This window comes from Synchiropus splendidus, chromosome 4, assembly GCF_027744825.2.
Source record: "Synchiropus splendidus isolate RoL2022-P1 chromosome 4, RoL_Sspl_1.0, whole genome shotgun sequence".
NCBI classification, from domain to species: Eukaryota; Metazoa; Chordata; class Actinopteri; order Syngnathiformes; family Callionymidae; genus Synchiropus; species Synchiropus splendidus.
In genome coordinates, this window is record NC_071337.1 from 10,604,785 (window position 1) to 10,617,922 (window position 13,138).

At 39.6% G+C, this 13,138-nt stretch overlaps 2 protein-coding genes across 3 annotated transcripts; one reads left to right on the top strand and one right to left on the bottom strand.

Annotated features, from left to right (window-relative positions):
• Positions 1-358: 358 nt before the first annotated feature.
• Positions 359-1,124, bottom strand: gngt1 (guanine nucleotide binding protein (G protein), gamma transducing activity polypeptide 1). The gene is made up of 3 exons (XM_053863504.1): positions 1,062-1,124; positions 867-965; positions 359-757 (listed from the first exon to the last, which is right to left on the bottom strand). The coding sequence occupies exons 2-3, from the start codon at positions 960-962 to the stop codon at positions 632-634; spliced, it is 222 nt and encodes a 73-aa protein (XP_053719479.1). The 5' UTR covers positions 963-965; positions 1,062-1,124; the 3' UTR covers positions 359-631.
• Positions 1,125-2,904: 1,780 nt separating this feature from the next.
• Positions 2,905-6,190, top strand: tfpi2 (tissue factor pathway inhibitor 2). 2 transcript variants are annotated; one of them, XM_053863284.1, is made up of 5 exons: positions 2,905-3,066; positions 3,175-3,345; positions 3,456-3,635; positions 5,438-5,615; positions 5,897-6,190. In XM_053863284.1, the coding sequence occupies exons 1-5, from the start codon at positions 3,000-3,002 to the stop codon at positions 5,991-5,993; spliced, it is 693 nt and encodes a 230-aa protein (XP_053719259.1). In that variant the 5' UTR covers positions 2,905-2,999; the 3' UTR covers positions 5,994-6,190. The 2 variants fall into 2 exon arrangements, with proteins under 2 accessions (XP_053719259.1, XP_053719260.1); XM_053863285.1 differs by having other exon boundaries at positions 5,438-5,611; positions 5,894-6,190.
• The last annotated feature ends 6,948 nt before the right edge of the window (positions 6,191-13,138 follow it).

Here is a 13,138-nt window from a genome sequence, read left to right on the forward strand (position 1 = left end):
TAAGTATTGACTATTTTTCACCAGCAAACGCATCTTCCTGTCAGAAACTGTGTTTAACTCCACACAACACTACAATTAACAATATTCTTCTTCTTTGAAATGCTCAATTGTCGATAAAGAAATATACAATATGTATTTAAATTAAGCTTTTCTTATTGAATGATGCCACATATCTACAAATGCATGCACAACTTCATTACAATTTTCTCTTTGTTACCTTTGTAGACCTAAAACTCGTAATAATCAGATATTTGTTACTGTGTTACCGTGTTAAAGAGATCAATTCAAATCCATTATCTGTGATGGGACCTTTGGTGCCAAAACTTGAGGTATTTTGCCATGAGTAATAGACACAGTCTGACTTTAACAAGCAAGTTTATTGACAGTTACTGTGCGCGAGAATGAAAACCAAAGCCCCTTTGTGTACAATGAAAGTGCAACCGACGTGATAAAACAATTGTCAGAGGGGTTTAAAAGGCTACAAATCTGCACATTGTTCACCTGGGAACTTTAAGGGTTTTACATTTACATGTTCATTCTGCCCAGCTAGTCTTCTCTGCAATCCATTTTATAGAGCAGATAGGTCGTCCTTGGGTACTAATTTGACATGGGAAGGCTGAGCAGGTTCGGTCTAGCAAATGACACAGCCACCTTTCTCCTTAAAGGGGTTTTTCTCCTCTGAAATGCCTTTGACTAGAGTGTCCTCCTCCACTCCAGCCTGAATATAGTCCTTGATCTCTTCACAGCATTTAGAAGTCTGAAGTGAACAGAGAGAGACGTGACTGGACATTGATCTCATAACATTAATAAATGGTCAAAAGTGAGTTAACACTTTCAACATAAATGAAAATATCTGAAGAACTTACCAACCATCTCTCCAGTTTTACCTCCACTTTAAGCTGGTTTACTTCCATTAAAGCCTTATCTTTATCTGTCAGGTCTTCCACGTTAATCACCGGCATTGTCTAGAAAGAGAAACACAGATTCACATATTTTACATGATATCATCATCAGGTGTCATCATGTTTTACATTAAGATAAACTAGTAAGAATATACTCACGGACACTTAGGCGGAGCTCTCCTCCACCTCTGCAGACCTACTGAAGAATCCCTCTCCTCTCCCTAATCTGGGTTATAAACTACACTAAATAAATGACCCAAATCTTTTAATCTGATTAAAGCAAGAGTCCGCTGTCATCACAACTGTATGCTATTGAAGGGATGGTGACTTAGTAAGGTGGGCACTCTTGGAATGAGAAAACCTTGGTGGAAGAGTAAGTGTTTCATCTCAGTGTTTACGCTGTTTAATGACCTACTGCATTCACAAGTGTCAGTATCAGTTTACTAGAAAAAAGACTGCCTTCTGAAGCTGCAATGGACTCCACAAGTGCCATCAAGTCTCACAATGTTTCACCTCCAACTTTAAATCCACCGTGTTCTGCATTCTTTCACAGTCACTGTTTTACACGTTGCCTCACTTGAGAATCACATTCACATTCACAGAATCACTTGTGACTTTCTAGTTGGACTTAAAACAAGCAATGGACATTTAATAAAAATGCTCATTATATTCAAGCAAAGCTTATTGAGATCCAAGCCCAAGTCACAAAGCAGGGATAAAGTGTTCCAGAAAGGGTTTTTATTCCAACACAACTTCAGGTGTCTGAAGACTGGAATGAGCCTTTCTGGAAGAGTTTGGCTGCCTGGATGAATGAGATCCCACAAGAGGATATTTAGTAGTAGTTACACGGTGACACAGAAGAGTGAGGGATGTGAAATCATTTGGGTTTTCATGACGTTGCTATACTCATCTATGATGAAGAAAAAGAAGAGCACAAGTCCATTAGAGTCGAAGCAAAGAGCTCAGTCATAATAAGAGAAACTTGGAGCAGAGCCATAGTTCATCTTATGAGTCAGTGGAGATGTCATGAGTGGGACTTTCGTAAGGATGACTTCCTTGGGAAGTTTCTCAACTAGTTTGTGACAAAAAAAGGTCATCAAGTTACAGACACAAGGCAGGACATTTAGTATTAACTGTGATTATGATTGAATGCCATGTCTGCGTGGAATGCAACGCCTTCTAACAACAGTGACATCATAGCATATGAATCCCCCCGAACCTTTGTCGTAAATTACGTCGTACTTACTATGATGTTTAGTCTTGATATTATACATCAATAGAATAAAACACTTGGTTTTACCATTTTATTTGATAAAATATTGTAAGTAATTTGTCCGCCCCATAATGTTTGACAATTTAGAAAGTACATATGACGACAGTCAGCGTTTTTAAATGAGAGAGGCTGGAAAGCTGACTGGGATACAAAACAGGGCACATTTTAGACACATTGGTCCACTTTATCCAGCCTTTAATCCCTTCAGTGTTCCTCCACTCAATGTCTAACCTTTCTGATCATGTATACGTTCATTAATCTTTCAAATAAACATTAAACAGCAGACAAAAACCTCTTTGAAATGAATAAATGAATTGGAACGGAACCCTTTATTGTGAAAAAATAAATATTTGAAAAAAAAAAAAAAAAATTAAAAAAAAAAAAAAAAAAAATATATATATATATATATATATATATATATATATATATATATATATATATATATATATATATATATATATATATATATATATATATTTGTCATAATTCACACACGACACATTTAAATATCCCTTCAATAAGCTGAAGGGATATTTAAAAAACAAAACTCATCCAGATCATCCTCTGAAGCGTCACCATCCTCAGCCCCAGGCCAACTGGCAGAGAAACTCGGGAGGATCCATGTTACTCACGGAAGTGTCAGCCTATTACGCAAAAAGAAAGTTAGTGTGAACGACGTGATCTGACGTCACACGGACTCCACAATTCATTGAAGTGAGTCACTTTATCTCCGCCCATGACTTTCCCAGGAGAAACTCTTCCTCGTCTATAAAACCGCTGCGGGACAGCGGGAGCGGCAAGAAAGTCGGCGCCCAAGTCAAACCATGGAGTTTTGCGTTCTCGCAATAGTGGCCTGGTCGTTTGCATCCGCCCTGGCGCTGCCTCCCAGAGGTAACCGAGGACGCTTTATTGATTTATTCACTCGTGGACGGATGGGTTTTGTCGTTTCCAGAGCTGCTGCAGGCCGTCTAAGTGCGTGTGTGCGTGTGCTTCTTCCAGGTGCGTGTCTGCTGCCAGTGGAAGAGGGACCTTGCAGGGGAGACATCGAGCGCTACTACTACAACACCATAACGCAGAAGTGCGAGGTCTTCTCCTACGGAGGCTGCGAGGGGAACGCCAACAACTTCAGGAGTTATCACGAGTGTCAAAAGACCTGTTTCAGAATACCAAGTGAGTCTTCAAGTCAGAGGCAGGAGCTGTAAACTAGTGAGCGTGGAATGCATTTGCCAATGAGCTTCACTGTGATTCTCTCTAAGGAGTGATTCTTTATTTGCCCTCAGAGATCCCCCAGATCTGCAGGTTTCCCCGAGAAGAGGGACCCTGTCGAGGCCTTTTCAGCCGCTACTTCTTCAACATGACCACCATGCAGTGTGAGCCCTTCGAATACGGTGGCTGCCTGGGCAACTCCAACAGATTCGAAGACCTCACATCCTGCATGGAATACTGCAGCCCACGGAAAAGTGAGTGTTGACAGTTCCCTGGTTGTTCCTGCCGTTCTCATTGTAAATCAAATACTGTGTCGCTCATTGAAGACAACACAGGAGGAACTTATTACTCTGGTTTGGGAATGTCTTTGCATCCCTCTGTCAGACCAGAGTAATGCAAAAATTGAATTTCTAAATTCTCTTTTTTTGAACGACACGAGTGTCTGATATTTGTGAATAATGGACATAAATATGTTTAAAATATGAAATTATCTATCCATTTGAATACCTCTATCTACTGCCAATTCATTGATTCTGTAATGATAATAATAATAATGTCTGCAAAAATGTGTGTCTAAAAGAGCTTTAAAAGAAGTCTGCAATTCAATATTTGTAGTTTCTATGGCACAAACACATAAATCTTAGTATTAATAGATATGAATGGATTATTTGCATCATTACTTTTCTGCTCATTAGAAACTTTTCCTCCTATTTTCAACTGCTGTTAGATTTTATTGCAATTGTTTCAGATCTTCTTACATAGATATTTTATCGTAGTGTAGCGCCATATTCTCCTATATTTTCCTTCAAAAACATGCGTGGATTGTTATTATTGATATTTATATGCATGTCATATGTTTTAGTTACATTTTCAAAGGATACAGAGGTATCAAATTACATTTCATCCTGTCAAGAGGAGAGACAAATCGCTGTTGTCAGATTATGCTTCCCGTATTTTGATCAAATCACGTTTAATTCTACTCAGACATCTAGCCATCACCATGAATATGAATAAAAAGTACTCTATTAAAACAGAGGCTCAGGGGTGGGGCACCTAATGATCGAGCGCTATCATCTGGTGTTTTATTATTTTTATTAATATAAGTGTAATACTCACTGTAACTATGAAGAACAGAGATACAGATTCTGACCAGTGTACAGAATACAGCACAACACCAAAATCACTACAGGGAACTTTTAAAGATCTGTATTTGACTCAGAAAATACATATATTGTACATCCATGCTCAGGCGCCAAAGACCCCAAATCTTCTTTTCCTTTCGGCTTCTCCTTGCCGACACCCTTTTGTCACACATGACACTTTTCTCCAATAATTCCATCCTGCCTGCACCCGCTTCTTCACCTCTTTCTCACACTCTCCATCGCCCTGGACAGTTGAACCTAAGTACTTCAAATCCACCACCTTCTTTATCTCTGCTCCTGTAACTTGAGTCCCTCTCATTCACACACATGTATTCCATCTTACTGCGGCTAACCTTTATTCCTCTCCTTTCTAAGGCAAACCTCCACCTCGCTAGCTTATCTTCCACTTGCTCCCTCCTTCCACCACAGATCACAATGTCATCTGCAAACATCATTGTCCAAGGGCTTCTTGTCTGAACTCATCTGTCAAAAGCCAAGCCCCAAATACCAACTCAAAATCCAGAAAAAGTCAGTTTGCATAATATGGGCGCTTCAAATCTTGTTGCAGAGAGTTGTGGAGTACAGGCTGTTTTAGGAAGAGGGGGCAGATTTGCCCAATTTCTTTGTCTGAAAAGACAAAGTTGTCAGAGGCTGTTGTCAGACTGTTGACACACGCAACCCTAACATTATAGAGGTCGGGATTGGCTCCACCAACCCTGGTTTGGACAAGTGATGGATGATGACTGAATCTATATCGTCGGTTCTTTTTTTTCAAACGTTTTTTACCGCTTGGAATTCCAATATTAAGGCATTTGGGACCAGCCGTGCCAGGAATGTGCCTCTGTGCTAAGCCTTGGAGTGTGTGTGATGGTATCCAGCATCATATCTGACATTTGAATGTTCTCTATTTTCAGCGGTGCCTGTGCTCTGCCTGGATCCTCTCGACAAAGGCAGATGTTCCGCCTCCATACCACGATATTACTACAACACCGTGTCCAAGATGTGTGAGGAATTCATCTACACTGGCTGTGGAGGGAGCAGCAACAACTTTGTCTCCAAGCAGAGCTGCACAGACGTGTGTGTCAAAGGTGAGTCACAGACCAGCACCCTCCCGGGATTGTCTGAAAAAAGGCAGACTTGCTAATTGTTTCTTTTTTTTATTTTAATTACTGAATCTGATCGCTTATCAAGTACAAATAATCCAGAGGAACCAAAACGATCTTTACCAGTTGGTATGAGTGCAGATATTCCGAACCACTGAAACCGTTTCATGATGTCGTGACAGACAAGCCTCGCTCCTCGCTCGCCTGCTGAATACTAATGAGCGGACTGTTTTAAATCAGCCGCAAATCATTATCTTTCTCTTCCAGGAGGAAAAAAACACAGCATCCAAATGAGAGGTCGTCGCATGAGGAGGCACAGAAACAATGGCATCACGTTCCTGAAGGCCTAGAGTCTCAGAGGAAATGAAGCTATATGTAATAAAAACTAACACCAGTGTATCGACGATTCTTCACTGTACACATCTGTTGCTACCTTCTGAAAAGGACTCATCCTGAAATGTGATGGTTAATGAAGAAAACAATGTTTGTATATAATGTATATAACGGTTGCTATTGTATATGACTATTTAACATGTTTTCTACTTCTAAAATGCCAGCTTTGTATTAAATACATCATTTTAAAATGTGCTTCTCGCATTATTTGTGGCACATTTGAAGCCACACAGCATCTTGGATTGTATTAGCAACACTTGACTTTCTCCCGCAAAATAATCAATAATCAATCGTTTTAAATTGTTTTTCTTTCGTGATTTTTATTCACAATAATCTATATGAATCAGTGGACAGTCTCTTTGATTGACAGTATCAAAGATAATGTTGAGATGAAGAAAAATGAGATTAAGTAATATTTATTTATTATTTAATAACTTACCTTGCAAAAAGGATATAACTTGAATGAACTTGTTTTGTAGAAGTTGTACCATTATGACCCATTCAATCAATTGACCCTTTTAATAATAATAATAATAATAACAATAATGTATATAGATCTTTTTAGAATGCTTTTCACAAAGTGCTTTACATGCAGGTCTTCAGTGAGCTAGAACTAAGAAAATAGATATTACACACCTTTTTCACAAAATATAATTTGCATCAACAATTCATTTGTTACAGTTTTCTTATTATTATTTTTACATATTTTATTTTGGTTTATATATAAAATAGTTATATATAAAATCATTCACTGGTCACTAGCATATTAGCATGTCACCTTGACCTTCTTCTGCCAGAGTCGGGTCGCAGAGGCAGCATTCGGAGCAAGGAAGCCCAAACTTCCCGGTCCGCACAAACCTCCTCCAGCTCCTCCCGGGGGATCCCGAGGGGTTCCCAGGCCAGACCGGAGACATCATCTCTCCAGCGAGTCCTGGGTCTTCCCCGGGGTCTCCTCCCAGTAGGACATTATGTTACATACATGTTCACATGTAACATATTCAATTCCAGGATAAGTTGCTTATGCTAGGATCATCAAGATGAGAAGCCAGCGAAGGCCTCAAAAAAGCTACTGTCCACTGCATGAGCCGTCACACCTTGCTACCTCCTGCCATCATTATCATTATGATTTACAAATCAAATTTCGTGACTGCCGTATTGACGGCAGTTTTTCTTTAATGCACTGAATGTGCATATATTATTTGCATTTTAGTGAATTCCAAACATTTCACATCAATAGACAGACAACAAAGAAGTTCAAAAAGATTTTTCACTTACATAATTGTGACAAAACAAATTCTGGATAGTAATTGAAAAGAAAGTGAATTTCAGTTGTAACAGCGAACAATATTTCAGGCCAACTATAGTAGCACACGATGAGCCAGAATGCAGCTGCCACGATAGTAAATCCATGAGACTGTTTTGACGCGAGAGATTACAGCTAAATCATGCACTTAGGAGGAGGAAGTTATCCAGACTGTCCTGAGTCAACCCTAGTTAATCTGTTTTTTTTTTTGACTGTTGTTTTTCAGCTGCCTAAGAGATACATTTGGGAGAGGATTATTTTAATTTCCTGAGCGGACTTTCATTAAACTAAAATCAAGAAGAAAAAAAAGCCATATCAAGAGCAGGTTATGGCTGCTGGGTGACACAGAAGTCTTCGGAACACGTCATCTCCAGTATGACTGGAGTTATAAATATCAGGTCAAAGGTCAGTTACTATCTGACATGACAAACTTTTTTCATAGCTAATTAAACATGCCAGTAAGGTGTGTCTTTTCAAGATAACAAGTGAGACTTGTTTACCTTGTCACTATCAATCCTCCTAGTTTTACATCATATATTTTGAAAAAGAAAATACTTGATATTCCTCTTTGGTATTTATAATACGTGTCTTTACAGGTCAATCCTGGATTTGTTGTTACTGTATTTAGCGGTCTAACGAGCCTATGTGAAGGTTATCTCAGACACCCCCTGGTGGTGTTCCTAAAACATGGATAACAAGTCAAACCAGGGAATATTTTGAGATGATAAACCATTAAAATAAACGTTAAATTCAAATATCTAGCGTTAACACAAACTACTTTAAATGTTTCTGGTTGGTGAAGTGATCATTTCTATCTATGGGATTTATAACATCAAGAAGTCAGTGTCACCAAATGTCATAAATTTGGAATCATGCAATTTTATATCAAATTTAACTGCAGCACACCCACGTATACGGTTTCTCATTCCCCTTTATTTTAGTGGAGATTTGCTCCAGAGTCTCTGCAGTAAGTGAGTGAGCAAGGTGAAGGTCCTTCTCCCTGTTTCGAGGTTTGGGGCGTATTAGATATTGAAATGATTAGAGCAGATACCACGCTTGATCTCACCCAGAGGCGGAGAAGTGTATTTTTAGACGGACTTCCAGGCCGGAATACTGAAGGTACACTTTTAATGACAGTGTAATACCAAAATGAATTGCATTATGACTAACCTACAATACAAAAGCATCACATAAAGACATGCTGTGTGTATAAATTGTGAGATATTTCTATTTGAGGATGTGTCTCTGTTCAGCTGTCAGCTCAGTGCAGATCATTCATGCCAGGGGACTCTAGCTCCGAAGGAAGTTAGCCAGACCTGACATGGCATCAAAGCCTCAGGAACATCCATCAGCCTCTGCATGGAGAACAAGAAGCCCTTCCGTCATGACCCAAAAAAACAATGACTGATGGGTCTGGCGGGAGCAACCTGGACTGTTCTTCACTGACCATCTGGCTGCCAAACTCATGTGGCGTTTGTATAATTAAGGCAGTTAAACCTCTGCATCAGGGCTACTGGGAATACACCAGGCTCAGTGTGCGTCTGAAATAAACAGCAGTTGTGGCCCTGATGATAGCACTAAATCTTGGATCCTGTTGGTGTGTTGAAATTGAACTTGGAGTTTCAGCTAAAACACCAATTCCACAGTGAAGGAAAAATCGCCCCTTTGGCTCAGATCATTTGAAAACAGATCTATCGGGTGAAAATATTGCCTCATTCCTCCAATATTTTCCGTATATGCAAGCCCTATGTTGTGGTAGTAAGGATCAGCAGCACAAAGGGCTTGGAATAGCCCCAAAAGCGGAGGACTAAAGCAGCTGAGCAAGCAGCACAATGAGGCAACAGATGGAGTAACCAACTTATCGAATACTGATGTGCCAATGAACTGTCAAAGCAAATCATCCGCATAGCAATTACATAACCCTCAAAGGGACCGATAATTTAACCAAGCAGTAAGTCTAACATTGAATCCACAATATAACAAACCTTTGATGGAAATGTCCGCAGGTGGGAGCATGCCAGGGAAAGGAGCAACCAGAATCTGACAAAGCAGAAATGAAAATGCTCAGCTTTACATTGACCAGAAAGGACGTGTGAATACCATAGGAACAGCTCATGTGGAGAAGTTAGGGAGGTATGGACACCTGAAGAAGAGAGAAGCAGACGACATTGACTTTTAAAACGGAAGAACGACAAAAAGAAGCATGAAACAAAATATAATTGTGCAACAAAAGAGCAGTCAGACAATGGGATTTATGAGGAATTGAATCATGCAAACACTAACTCCATCACAAGGCAGACAGATGAATGATTCAATTTGTACGCAGACAAACCATCATTGCAGAAAGTAAATTAATAAAGCAGCAAAAACATTTAATCAAAGCTGAATCCAAAAAACCTCAATGATGGAAACAACATAACCCATCACCCCTCTTGCCTAGTTACGACATAAAGTCATACAATTTGGGTATAAATTATACACATTGATCACAGTTGGAAGCCTCAGATATTTCAGAATGTATTTCTGGTTTTAAGCTTGAATGTTGTGACAGTGATGATGAGTTCGCTGGTCAGGCAAAATAAGAGAGAAAAAAGAATTCAAGATGGACAGGTGGTGTTGACACACACTGGGTTACAAAACATAAAAGGTCCAATTTCCTTGCTCCTAACAGGCTTGTTGTCCACGATGAGGTAGAGTGCAGATTAAGTCTGACACAATATGACTCATTCCCAACTCTTCTCTCCAAAACTGTCCTTCTTCATCAAGGCTGAGCTGATTAAAATCCACGCAGATGCAGATGATTGGGTTTCTCTCCGGCGATGATGAGAAGTGCTTTCAAAAGAAGTTTTTGTCACCTGTGAGATTCTGTTGCTCGCAGGAGGTTGAAGCGGTCAGAGTGTGGAAAATACAGTGTATAAAAAGAATATCGCCAATTATTGTCTGCGGACAAACTGGTCATTTAGTCGTCATTAAAGCACTGAGGGCCACGTTTTAGTGGCATCAGCTAAATCCCTTGGGTTCAGTCGGCATTACATGGTAATTATCAAACATGTATAACAAGTAAACATATATAGTGGAGTGTTTTAGATCTGAAGTAAAGATAGAATCAGATGAGTCGATTAGACAGTTGAGCCAGCATGGTATGAATATGAATAATGGGTGGGTGGATAGATAGATAGATAGACAGATAGATAGATAGATAGACAGACAGACAGACAGACAGACAGATGATAGATAGATAGATAGATAGACAGACAGACAGACAGATGATAGACAGATAGATAGACAGACAGACAGGCAGACAGATGATAGATAGATAGACAGATAGATAGATAGATAGATAGATAGATAGATAGATAGATAGATAGATAGATAGATAGATAGATAGATAGATAGATAGACAGACAGATAGATAGATAGATAGATAGTTGGTTCCATGTCTAACTTTCCGAGTTACAGAGGAATAAAAACTGGCAATAAAAACACAACCTCCCCGGTGGAGGTAACAGAACGTATAATGCATTGCAAGATCGTGGCTCAACATAATATGAAGGTATCAACGGTCTTCTGCGCTGCAGAGTCCCTGAGGCCTGAGAGCTCATCCTGGGTTATCTTTGGGTCTCCAGCTCTGTCACAGACCTCAGCAAAAGCTCCTGAAAACAAATGGGATTGTTTCTGCTGCAAATCCTCCAACAAATAAGGTAAAAACAATTGAAGCTCGTGAATTGAATTTCATTATATCAGTGCACCGTTGACTGGAGTGAAGCTTGGCATGACGTCATCCTCACAAATATGACTTTAGAAACTTGAAATGTTTCTTACTACTGCAGTTTAGTTAGCATCAATGCGTGTTCGGAAGCTGTTAGCACTGCTGCTGTTACGACGCAAACAACTACCACCACGACACATGAGGCCCAGATTCAGGTGCATCTTCGTTCACTGTTCTCTTTGAACAGGGGCAATGGATCGTGCTGCATAAACAAAGTCATGTGAATAAAAATCAACCAGGTTTTTGTGTCTATGCAATTTTCTGCCTTAATTGGTTTTTTTCCGGCATCAAAAGCTGCGTCTCTGCTTCAAATATATATAACTAGCAGAGCACACAGCAGCATTTGACCTTTCACACTAACCATTCTCGCCTCATCCAAGAAAATAAAGAAATAGTTACACCCCTTCAAGACAAAATTTGAATCATTGAAGGACTATTACATTCAAACTGTGCACTAGCACAGATGACACAGGCAGTGCATCCGCCTGGTCCCTTCCTCGCCATCATTATCCTCCCAGAGTCCCAGAGTCCCACAAAGCTGCAGCCATTTTGCCCATTTATCTGCTTCCCATCATCACCGGAGAGCTGTAATGAGGGGATTCTGGGAGGACGAGTGCCATTTCATGTGTGCAGAACAGCAGCACCGTGCCGCAGCATGACCGTGAATGTATCAGCGATCAAAGTCTAGGTTTTACTGAGTGGGATTTCTACTGAGTAGGATGAGATGGATTAGTGTTCGGTTCTAGTCAGGCAGTAGGAAATGGGAAAACCCCTCAGATGAAAAAAAGAGTGCAAAGATTCAACACATTCAGCCAACAGAATCTGTGTTTTGGTTTTCTCCTTCAAGATAAATGACTTAAAATCGGTAGCCCTCCTTTCCATTTCATTTGGAATACTCCAGTTATTAACAGATGTTTTATAGGAAATGTTGATCTTAATTTGAGTCAATGGGCCTGGAAATCTAAGATGAGAGAAATGTTAGACTATAAGGGAGCAAGGAATGAAAAGAACTCAAATACAATAGAGTCAAACAGCTGAGGAACACGTCATTGTCAAGTGCTCAACTTCTTTGCTGCCTTTACTGAATAGCTTTGTCTAACAGTTCATTTGTTTGGTTGTTAGCAACAAAGTTATGGACAGATTTTTACGAACTTTTGGGGACATGTCAGAAATTGGCTAAGGAACAGATGATTAGATTTTGGGGCTGATCCTGTCTTAATCCAGGAATTTTCATTTCCTGTAGAAAGATAAAACTGATTTTGACATCAGAGATTCTAATGAAACAAATAATGTCCGAAATCGATGGCAAAAACTTCGGCATGGCACCAACCTGATGCACGATCGAAACCAGGTTTTTGACATCAAAGTGACTGACAGAACTGAATGCCGTTTAGTAGCAATATTAACAATTTACTTTGACATATTCGATAAATATTAATATGTAAATGTCAAACGTGTTTTTTTCTCACCTCCTTGCTTTGCTTAACACTGCTCAAGTTTCTTTACTTATAACACAATAATAATAATAATAATAATAATAATAACAACTGACATTATTCATATTGGAATCGGCAGAAAATTTAAATTTTTGCACTAGCATCAGATCAGACACCATAAAAAAAAGCTTGATAAAGTTGTCAGGTGAGTGATCCAACGAGATCTACGCTCTAAGAGTGCTACTGTTTTTCTCATGAAAATAAATAAATAAACTCAAACATACACACACAGAGTAATATGTAACAATAATGTATATTTCCTGGACGTCTCAATTTCCATCCTCCCTGCTGGATGAATGTCAGCTGTTTTCCGATCACAGGCTTTGACGCTGGCCGGCACTTCTTCCCTTGCACTCGTTTAATATGCTACAAATATGCAGCGACACGCGTGCGCTATTGTATTTGTATCCAAGATGAAGTTTGTGAATGCAGGTGTGGCGAGCGAGAGAGATTAATGCTCAATTTCCGCCGACAGGATGTTTGGATAAACAGCTGGATATGTTGTAATTAGGCTGAGACTGGAAGTGGGCCAGACAAAACAAAGAACACTT

Excerpts from the sequence above, each read along its gene's own strand:
- gngt1 (XM_053863504.1), bottom strand. The coding sequence starts at position 962 with ATGCCGGTGATTAACGTGGAAGACCTGACAGATAAAGATAAGGCTTTA. Across the intron at positions 758-866 it reads TAAAACTGGAGAGATGGTTG|ACTTCTAAATGCTGTGAAGA; the intron begins GTAAGTTCTTCA and ends TGTTCACTTCAG.
- tfpi2 (XM_053863284.1), top strand. The coding sequence starts at position 3,000 with ATGGAGTTTTGCGTTCTCGCAATAGTGGCCTGGTCGTTTGCATCCGCC. Across the intron at positions 3,346-3,455 it reads GACCTGTTTCAGAATACCAA|AGATCCCCCAGATCTGCAGG; the intron begins GTGAGTCTTCAA and ends ATTTGCCCTCAG. Across the intron at positions 5,616-5,896 it reads GACGTGTGTGTCAAAGGTGA|GAAAAAAACACAGCATCCAA; the intron begins GTCACAGACCAG and ends CTCTTCCAGGAG.